The sequence below is a fragment of the Drosophila navojoa genome, chromosome 5, assembly GCF_054131105.1.
Source record: "Drosophila navojoa isolate 15081-1374.11 chromosome 5, UAZ_NAV_1.0, whole genome shotgun sequence".
In the NCBI taxonomy this organism is placed as follows: Eukaryota; Metazoa; Arthropoda; class Insecta; order Diptera; family Drosophilidae; genus Drosophila; species Drosophila navojoa.
In genome coordinates this window covers 17,126,703-17,137,880 of record NC_142893.1, presented here as the reverse complement: position 1 = coordinate 17,137,880, position 11,178 = coordinate 17,126,703, and the positions used below count along the sequence as shown (strand labels likewise).

Sequence of the window (11,178 nt, the reverse complement as noted above, 5' to 3'; positions counted from 1 at the left end):
TTATCTTCGATAAGGTTTTTTATCGATAAAAAACTATCGGAATGAGTTATCGTTTTTTAGTGAAAAACTCGATATGCGCGCTGTTTTTACGGACATTTAAAAAAAAAGTTGAAGTCTCTAGCTCTTATATCTTCTGAAATCGACGCGTTCAAACATACGGACGGACGGACGGACGGACGGACGGACAGACAGACGGACAGGGCTAAATCGACTCAGCTCGTCGCCCTGATCAAGAATATATATACTTTGTGGGGTCTGCCACGCCTCCTTCTGCCTGTTACATACATTTTAACAAAACCATTATACCCTGATTTCCCATTTTCAATGGGTTCAGGGTATAAAAACAAAAATCACATGCTGTTGCTTAGCGACTGTCTAATCGATCTTTAGATAATACCTGCTGCCCTCACTGGGTATTTTATTATTGACTTCGTCTATTGTGTTATGCCCACTGCAGTGGGTATTGTGCTCTGTAAAGGTATGTAAGAATTATCTATAGAGAGAAAATAATGAAAGGGCTGCAAAGGAAATTAAAAGAGAAGTTCATGATAAGCCGAACGAACTTTTGAATGCGTTCAGCCAAACATTAGGCAGTATCTTAATAACTTTCGGCGCATATTCTAAAAGAAACTTTGCACCAATAAGCCATTACGTACATCAGCTCCTTAGGGTATATAAACCTTAAGGTTCCACCAAGCAACCAGACAGTAGTTCCATAACTTTTGCACAGACAATATGGCAGCTAAAGCACTATTTCCAACATTTTATGATGAGAAGACAAAAGTGTGGAGCGGGTTGCCCGTGCGTAAGCTGTACGATCAAGACTGCTCGGTGGGCGAAAGAATATACAATTCAGTCAAGAGCTATCCCACAAATGTCGTCCAAGTGAGTGCTGATGGATGAGCTCACAAAGAAATTCAGCTAATGCAACTATTCCTCAATAGATTTCGAATATGGACGAGCGTGTGGTAACCTTTGGAGAGGTGCACATCTGGGCCGCACGCCTGGCTCTGTACCTGAAGAGTGAGGGACTTACTCACAAGGATGTCGTCGGCATTATTGGCAATGCCAGCACCTTCACCACCTCCCTTGTTGTGGGCTGCCTGTTTAACACGACTCCCTTCCATGCCGTGGCTTACACCTACATGAAGGAGCCACAAGTCATTCAAGATCTATATGAGACGACAAAGCCAAAGATTATGTTCTGCGATGCCAAAGACTATGGAGTCATGAAGGAGGTAACTAAGGGTTGGAATCCCAAGTACGTTACGCTAACTGGACGCGTCGAAGGCGTACCATATATTGAGGATCTGCTGAAGCCACATCCCATGGAGCGTTTCTACCAGTAAATTGGACAGTGCAAAAGAACCGTTGAGTAGTTAGTTTACCTTTGTCTTTCTGCTCTTCAGACCTTTGCCTTTGGCTACTGACGGTAATCAAATAGCGGCCATTCTCTGTTCATCGGGCACATCGGGCAAGCCGAAATCTGTGGCCATCTCTCATCGACAGATCAACAAAGTAGGCCCGTGAGTATACAAATCGTTTGCAAATCTTTGCGGAGAGCTATAAATTTAAATCAAATTCATTTCAGTATCGGAAACTGTACAGATGTTATCCTAACAAGTGCTACTCTAGACTGGATGACGGGCTTCGTGCTTATTATGATTTGTTTCTTTTATGGCAATAGTCAAGTCATATTCAATGACCAATTCCAAGCCGACAGCTTCGTCCGCATGATCGAAAAGTACAAGGTCACCCTGATTGTGATGGCACCCTGGCAGGGCTTTGAGGTCCTCACAAGCCCATTGGCTACCGAACAGAGCTTGTCTAGCGTACGAACGTGTATCGTTATCGGTGGATGGCTGTCGAATAAGATATTGCAGAGGGGGCAGGAGCTCATGAAGAATGCCCATATTGTGTTCGGGTATGGAGCGACTGAGACGGGCGCAATAGCATTCAACATTGACCAGAGCCTGTCAAGCTCTGTGGGTAAACTGTTACCAGGTGTTCGGGTTAAGATCATTGACGAGGAGGGAAATTCGCTGGGACCTAACCAGGTTGGCCAAATTCATATTGACATTGGCGTCGCATGGCAGGGCTATGTGGCCAATCCTGAGGATACGGCCTCCACCTTGCGGGATGGCTGGATCGATCTGGGAGATCTCGGCTACTTTGACGATGACAACAATCTGTTTTTGGTAGATCGCAAGAAGGACGTACTCAAATACAAATCAAAGGACTTCTGGCCCAACGAAATTGAGCAAATTATTGCGGAGCTGCCAGAGGTGGAAAATGTTTGCATTGTCGGCGTGAGGAACACGAACTATACCGATGCAGCTGGCGCACTGGTAATCAAGAAACCCGGAGCCGAAATCTCCAAGGAGAAGATCATTGAGCATGTGGCAAAGCGCGTTGTTGTCGAATACAAACAGCTGAACGCTGGCGTCCAGTTTGTCGACAGTTTGCCCATGAACAACAATGGTAAAGTGGTCAGAAACTCGGCCAGGAAACTGTTTGAGTCGCTCATGGATGTTCAAGAGTCATAGTTTCATTTGTCTTATAACCATTGTTCATTATAGATTTTTTAATAATTTCGATATTATGATGATTTCTGTTAAGTTAACTTGATATAAATTACAAAACAAATATATTTAATATATGTATATCAAATTATAAATTTATTGAATATATTATAAATTTTTATATAATTAACTATTTAATACTGATTGATAGATAATGAACCCTAATACTGATAAGGAACCAATATTCGTATGCGCAAACTAAATCAATCAGTTATTAGAGATTCATCATTGATAAAAATTCAAATGGATTTGATTTCTTTATTATCAATATATTTATCTTTTATTTTTTTCACCTTAGATCTAAAATGAAATATAATGATAAAATTACCCTTAAAGATGTTTAGAATTTTGAATTGTCGTTATATAAGAGCTTAATTTACTATTATAGAACCAGAATTTAGAGACAAACAATCAAATTATCCAATCTAAAAATCTACTTTGAAGAAGAAAAATCAAATTTTAATTATTATTCCCAGAACCCTTGAAAAATGTCAAAGGGTATAATGGTTTTGGAGGCGTGCCAAACCCAACAAAGAATATGTCGGATATTTCTGCAGATTAGATAATTTTGTGGAGTGCAGCGTGCTCCTGCACTGTTGTCCTACTTTTCTCTCTAATTAACTGTCTGATTTTTCACTAGCTCATTCTATTACATCAATTGCAACCAACTGTCAACTTCGCCTGGACCACACTCGATATTAGAGTCAACTAACATCTCAGTCAACCATTACAAATACTATCATCTCCGACATATTCATATCCTTGTTCAATCAAATCGTACATCAAGAAATACCCTGTAATTTTCACATGTTTGGAGCGTAAGCATCCGAATTTTTCAGTTAGGTTACCGTCAGCTCGTTCTAAAAACTGGCCAAAATAAGTTGTCTAGGCCCAGTAGAGACGTGGCTTTTATAGCGCCAAATGCATTTGTATATATAAATATGCCTAATATGCGTTGATAACATGGAACGAAACATTTTAATAAACTATTAAAACTATAAAAGAAATTATAAGTATTACAATAAACAAGACTGCTCGACTACGAGATCCCCTGAACCCTTTAAGGAATTGATATTTCGTCTTTGTAATCATGATAAATCTTTGTTTCTACCTGCTTACACAAGAAATATACACACTCACAAACATACATACTCACGCGCGTATTATCATACATGGGCTGCAGTGTGAGCTTACTATGGGAACTTAATTGCTTAATAACTTTTCCCGTGCATGTACTCTTTTAAGAAACTTTACGATTGCGATAATATTATTAAAGTGCGTATATTTGCCAAAGCACAGTATTTGAAATTTGCCTTTAACATATTTATTGCTGAGGGGGTGAATATAAGGGTGGGGGGTGAATTATATAAAAAACCGAAATTGTATAAATATTTATATATATGTTTAAAATTTGAGATAATGTACCTTAATACTGATAAACAGCCAATATTCGTATGAGCAACATAATCAGACGGACAGACGGACTGTATATACTTTGTGGAATCTGCCACGCCTCTTTCTGCGGGTTACATACATTTTAACAAATTCATTATACCCTGATTTCACATTTTCTGTGGTTCAGTGTATAATAATCACATGATGTTGCTTAGCGACTGTCTAATCGATCTTTAGATAATACCTGCATACCCTTCACTGGGTATATTATTATCGTCTGTCTTTTGTGCGATACCCACTGCAGTGGCTAGTGTGCACTGTAAAGGTATGTAAGAATTATCTATAGACAGAAAATGAAAAGTCTGTTAAGGAAATTAAAAGAGAAGTTCATGATAAGCCGAACGAACTATTGAATGCCTGCGGCCAAACATTTGGCCACACAGTATCATAATAAGTTTCGGCGCATATTCCAAATGAAACTTTGCACCAATAAGCCATTCATATCATACGTCGTACGATAAATAGTCAATATCATCATAAGATTATTAATTACGTACATAAGCTCCATATGGTATATAAACCTTAAGGTTCTACCAAGAAACCAAACAGTAGTTCCATAACTTTTGCACAGACAATATGGCAGCTAAAGCACTATTTCCAACATTTTATGATGAGAAGACAAAAGTGTGGAGCGGATTGCCCTTGCGTAAGCTGTACGATCAAGACTGCTCGGTGGGCGAAAGAATATACAATTCAGTCAAGAGCTATCCCACAAATGTCGTCCAAGTGAGTGCTGATGGATGAGCTCACAAAGAAATTCAGCTAATGCAACTATTCCTCAATAGATTTCGAGTATGGACGAGCGTGTGGTAACCTTTGGAGAGGTGCACATCTGGGCCGCACGCCTGGCTCTGTACCTGAAGAGTGAGGGACTTACTCACAAGGATGTCGTCGGCATTATTGGCAATGCTAGCACCTTCACCACCTCCCTTGTTGTGGGCTGCCTGTTTAACACGACTCCCTTCCATGCCGTGGCTTACACCTACATGAAGGAGCCACAAGTCATTCAAGATCTATATGAGACGACAAAGCCAAAGATTATGTTCTGCGATGCCAAAGACTATGGAGTCATGAAGGAGGTAACTAAGGGTTGGAATCCCAAGTACGTTACGCTAACTGGACGCGTCGAAGGCGTACCATATATTGAGGATCTGCTGAAGCCACATCCCATGGAGCGTTTCTGCCAGTAAGTTGGACAGTGCAAAAGAACCGTTGAGTAGTTAGTTCACCTTTGTCTTTCTTGTCTTCAGACCCTTGCCTTTGGCTACTGACGGTAATCAAATAGCGGCCATTCTCTGCTCATCGGGTACATCGGGCAAGCCGAAATCTGTGGCCATCTCGCATAGACAACTCAACAAAGTAGAGGCGTAAGTATAAGAATCGTTTGTAAGTTTTTGCGGAGAGCTAGATCAAATTCATTTCAGAATCGGAAACTGCACAGACGTGGTCCTAACAAGTGCTACTCTAGACTGGATGACGGGTCTCATGCTAATGATGCTGTGTTTCTTTTATGGCTCTAGTCAAGTCATATTCAATGAGCCATTCAATGGCGACAACTTCGTCCGCATGATCGAAAAGTACAAGGTCACCCTGATTGTGATGGCACCCTGGCAAGGCTTTGAGGTCTACACAAGTCCATTGGCTACCGAACAGAGCTTGTCTACCGTACGCATGAGCATTGTTGTCGGAGGGTGGCTGTCGATGAAGATACTGCAGAGAGGACAGGAGCTCATGAAGAATGCCCATATTGTGTTCGCGTATGGCGCAACTGAGACGGGCACAATAGCTCTTAACATTGACCAGAGCCTCCCGAGTTCTGTGGGCAAGCTGCCACCAGGCGTTCGGGTTAAGATCATTGACGAGGAGGGAAATTCGCTGGGACCTAACCAGGTCGGCCAAATTCTTATTGACATTGGCGTCGCATGGCAGGGCTATGTGGCCAATCCTGAGGATACGGCCTCCACCTTTCGGGATGGCTGGATTGATCTGGGAGATCTCGGCTACTTTGACGATGACAACAATCTGTTTTTGGTAGATCGCAAGAAGGACGTGCTCAAATACAAATCAAAGGACTTCTGGCCCAACGAAATTGAGCAAATTATTGCGGAGCTGCCAGAGGTGGAAAATGTTTGCATTGTCGGCGTGAGGAACACGAACTATACCGATGCAGCTGGCGCACTGGTAATCAAGAAACCCGGAGCCGAAATCTCCAAGGAGAAGATCATTGAGCATGTGGCAAAGCGCGTTGTTGTCGAATACAAACAGCTGAACGCTGGCGTCCAGTTTGTCGACAGTTTGCCCATGAACAACAATGGTAAAGTGGTCAGAAACTTGGCCAGGAAACTGTTTGAGTCGCTCATGGATGCTCAGGAGTCATAGTTTCATTTCTTTTATATCCAATGTTCCTTATATAATTTTAAGAAGTTCTATATTTTGGTGATTCAACATGTAAATATTATTAAATAAATTGAAAAATATCGTAGACAATCAAAATATGTTTTCTTATTTTACATTTGAGACAAAGGTGCGTTTGTTGGTATAGCTGGTATAAATTCATTCCAAGAAACATGAAAACATGTGAAACAATTTACTACATAATAGTGAGCGATATATATATATATATATATATATATATATATATATATAATGTACTTTAATGCTGATAAAGAGCTAATAATAGCATGAGAAAAATAAAAACAATCAATAATGAAATTATGATTATTGATATCAATATAAAAGGCTTTTATATCTGTTAGTAAAATAGTATTAGTAAAGAAGTAATGAAAGAAAAGATAGGAAAATAATATATTTAGCTCGTTTTATTTCATTCACCTTGAATAAAAAAAAAAAATAAAAAATAATAAAATGTTCTCTTATCAATTTATTGGGCTTTCCCATTGGTTATCTAACGATAATTCGGTGCATGGGGTGCAATTATTTATCTTAGTTTGTAGAGTATGCTCTCGCTTATGTCATATCAAACTTTCTATTATTGGAGACTTTGCAATCTATCAAGGTGAAGACGCAATAATCTATGCGTCTGATATGCCCTATTGGAATGTACCCAAGTTTTCAATTAACATATCTGTCTATTGCCACGCGACGCTGACTGACTAATGTCGAATGTGCTGAGCTCATTCATGGCTGAGTTGAAGAGCAAAATATGAGAGTCACGGCCAGATAAATTTATTTAAAGCGCAATAGGAAGCCAAATAGTTGATATTAATTTTTTTTTTATGAATGAATTTACTTTTAATCTAATCATTGAGCGCGTGGCTGGCGCATTGAACACGATTGAATTGAATATATAATGAAATCAGTTAATGCTACATATAGGAAGTGTCTATCACTAGGGAATATTGTGACTGAGGTAGTACGAATTTCTGTTTATTTTAGCCACTTTACTCCCCCTTTCCAAAGGATGATATATGTACATATGTACAATATCTTGCACCAAAAAGTTTTCTTATGCATCATGTTATATTTTAAAGCTAAAGATAGATTCATGCTATGCCAGAAATGCTTAGATTACATTCTCGCATCTGCGATATGTGTATGTAAATTCATAACCACATCAATGATAAACATTAACTATTATGTCAGTGCCGAAGAAAGTTTGGCTTTTAGCAGTAAGATGATATGGATATCTGTTCACCCCCGACCCCATCACGTCTTGTGCATGTCACCCCAGGGTCATAGTCGAATATGGGAAACCAGCCCCACCATTAACACTTTAAGTGCAAGCCTCTTGGGTCTACTTGGCAGGCTGAGCTAACTCTGGCCAATCCAGAGATCCATGGCAAAGTAAACAGGACGAGGCCACTCAGGCGCACTCGGGTTGTTGGCCAGACAATTTTACCTACTTTATGTTTATTTATTTGCATATTTTTCAACTTAAAGACGACAATGAGGGTAAAATAGAAGCAGCACTAGAGCCAGGACTATTGTGCCGCACACAAAAGCCATGCCATCCAGGACAATGGCAATAGTCGAAGCAAAGACAGAAGCAGGAGTCGCAACTGAAGCCGCAGCCAGCCGGCGTGCATTGTGCCGCTATTTTATAATTGACAATACTACATAAAAGATATGTATAGAAAAAAGCAGAAAGCATAATAATGGTAAGTAATACATTAGCCAGACATAAGCCCAACCAGCCCACCCCTCCATGCCACGCCAAAGACAATCCCAGGGGCTGCCCACGATGGCCTCTGACAATGCATTTGTGCCCGTGAAAAAAGGTCACGTCTTATCTATTTACCTAAACAATTTGCTTAAAATGTTTACAACATAAGCAACATCATCATCAGCATCGAGAAACTAACAACGGGGAGCTGGATGCTGCGAGCTGTGAGCTGTGAGCTTTGGCTCTGGAATGGGCGCGTGGCAGGCGTAGGTTATCGTGTGCATGTGGCCAGGTTTGGGTTCAGGTTCAGGCCGGGCAGCTAGTGCCATCTATTTACCTTAAGTAGTCATACGGCCGATGCTGTTTTTTTTATTTTCTTCTTCCCATTTTTTTTCTCCGCTCTCTTTTGTAGACGCTCTAGCATGGCACGAGTGTGGGAGGCGGACAAAATGCTCGACCAACATTAGAGCGCAATAGCCAGGGGAATTGTTTTATAAGCTATGAATAACAGGACGAAAAAAAGCGAAACGACATAGACACAGGAAAGCGAATAAAAGCCAACGAATCTATCGATGCGAATAACGAATACTCTTTCAAATTTGAAAAGTCCTCTAGATCTCTACGACAGCGCATATCATATATCGTATATTTCATACCGTAAGTCGTACATTGTGTAGCGTACAGCGTATATCGCTTATCGTATATATATTACATCGTATGACTCATATCGTATATCATAAATCGCACGTATAAAATGTGTCGCACATCGTACATGACTTATATCGTATTTCCTTTATCGTATATCGTTTTTCACATATCTTATATCGTATAGTTAGTTCATTTATCATATGAGATATAGCCATATTTTTACATATAAACTCAACTAGATATATACGATATTGTATATAAAATATCGTAGATCGCATATTAATCAATTTTTATCAACAATTCTAAGATAAACTTTGCTCTCTACACAACTTAAAGTCAAACGCTTTACGAAAGCTAATGGATCTCAAAATGACTTTCAATTCAAAAGCAACTGAGACAGCAAAACGAAATATGGCATGGAGCACATCTAGTACACTCTGCGGCTTGTGGCTGGCCCCCAAACTGAACTGAGCGCGACTGTTGCCGCTCGCATTCCATTTTAAGGCTCGCCCAACTTTGAAGTTTTTTGTGCGAATGTGCGTCACTGTTAAAAGGTCGCAGACTGTGGCTCTGCAGCTCCTCGCATTTATTCTGCCCTTTTTTCCAGCATTTCCGAATTACTTTGCTGTTCCTTTGCGCAATCTCCAGAGCTGCGGCACGCGCTGTCTCTGCCTTGAAGGGCTTAAGCACGGCTCTGACTTGATTATTGGTTCGTCGCATCAGTCTTTCCAATCAACATCATCTATCAGCATTAAACTGAAAGGCAGGGCACACAGTCCACGGCCACCATCGCAAATGGTCGTGAGACAAAGGCAAGCAACTTCCTGCCTTCCATTTTGGCCAGCCCAAAAACAACAAATGTAATGCCAGTAATATATTTGTTGGCAATTTCTAATCACAGTCGGCAGCACGCGTCTGCCTTTAAGATAAACAAATGCTGTTGAAATTTTTCATTGTGTTAATTATATAAATATAGACAAACTTTTTATGGGCAGCAGTCGGCAGCTATCAGCAAACAACCCTCTGTTCCGGAAAGAACACAATGTCTGTAATTGAAGCCTGTTTGTGCGGGGGCTGCGGCGGGTGCGGCGGGTACGACGCGTGTGGTGGGGACTTGTTGTCCCCCCATGTTACATTTTATGAGCTACGGCCCTGGCACAAAAGTAACTTATCTTGTTACTACGTCAAAATCCCGTTCAGTGTCAACAACATAATGTGAATGTCCTAATGCAAGGCTCTTATAAAGCAAATGGATCAGACGGCGCAGCCCTCAAAGCTAACCAAATGGGCTGGCTAAACTCAAGCCAAACAATATTTGAGAAAATCAGATAAGACATTGATGCGTAATTCGTAACAAAAGATTATAGAATTTGTTCACTTTTATTATTAGGGATAAGCAGAAAGAGAGAGTTAAAATTTAACTTAATTCTAGTTAGATAAACATACCATTTAATTACAACTACTATTGACTTTCATTTTTAGTTGCACAACAAGTGAAGTTTTCTTATCTATAAATTCACCAACTAACGACCATCGTCTGCTTCCAAGGCACTCGCTCTTGCGGCTTTGCAGAACCCCAACGAATCGTGAAGTATATAAATTGTATAGGGACCGAGCTCCCTTCTGCCCTTGACCTTCACAGTTTGTTTCGCTTGCAGACTAAATATAGACAGAACTGACGAGCTTCGAAGTTTGAAGCCAACACAATGGCCAACGAGACGCATTGTAGCGCATAATTAGTTCGCCGAATGAAAGCCAGAGCCAGAAAGAGCACAAAATTCATGTGCAAAAAAATTAAATAAGAAAAAAAATAAATAAACGAAATTGAAAGCAGAATGACAAAAAAAAAGCAAACTTCTCTTTGCCGCAGCAACGGTGGCTGCTAAAAAAAAAAAAAAAAAGAAAGAGAAAGAGAGCAGCAAATAACGGGGCGGATGGAAAGTCGGCTGCCAGCGGCGCTGAATTTTCAACAATTTTCTTGTTTTGCCTAATTGAAGATTTGCACTCGAAATGATTTTAGCGCTGCGATAATGCCTGCCCCCACCAAGCCGCCCACCAGACAGCTAAGTGGTGCGAAAAGGAGATGGGGATGGGCTCAACGCAGCACCTAAACAAACTTTCAAAGCCGAGGCAGTCACTCACTTAAATGACGAGCGCGAAAATTAATGCATGAAATTCCATCAGTGACAGCAATAAAAAGTGTAAAATTGATTTGCATAATGAAAATTTGTTGAAATTGCCGCCATTTTGAAGCTGCCGGTCGAAGCTGCTGGCCAGCACCGCCGCCGTCCAGCATTTAGGGCAGCCAACTGGCCTAAATGGCTTGTTGTTAGTTAGTTTTCGATGTTGACTGCAAATTAGTTGACCGTT

General features: G+C 40.5%; 2 protein-coding genes across 2 annotated transcripts; both read left to right on the top strand.

Annotated features, from left to right (window-relative positions):
• The first annotated feature begins 692 nt into the window (after window positions 1–692).
• Window positions 693–2,624, top strand: LOC115565684 (uncharacterized). The gene is made up of 4 exons (XM_089262025.1): window positions 693–885; window positions 945–1,345; window positions 1,410–1,526; window positions 1,592–2,624. Exons 1-4 carry the CDS (start codon window positions 736–738, stop codon window positions 2,544–2,546), a joined length of 1,623 nt encoding a protein of 540 aa, XP_089118151.1. The 5' UTR covers window positions 693–735; the 3' UTR covers window positions 2,547–2,624.
• A 1,948-nt stretch (window positions 2,625–4,572) lies between these two features.
• LOC115565626 (uncharacterized) lies at window positions 4,573–6,499 on the top strand. The gene is made up of 4 exons (XM_089261918.1): window positions 4,573–4,763; window positions 4,823–5,223; window positions 5,288–5,404; window positions 5,462–6,499. The coding sequence occupies exons 1-4, from the start codon at window positions 4,614–4,616 to the stop codon at window positions 6,414–6,416; spliced, it is 1,623 nt and encodes a 540-aa protein (XP_089118044.1). The 5' UTR covers window positions 4,573–4,613; the 3' UTR covers window positions 6,417–6,499.
• The last annotated feature ends 4,679 nt before the right edge of the window (window positions 6,500–11,178 follow it).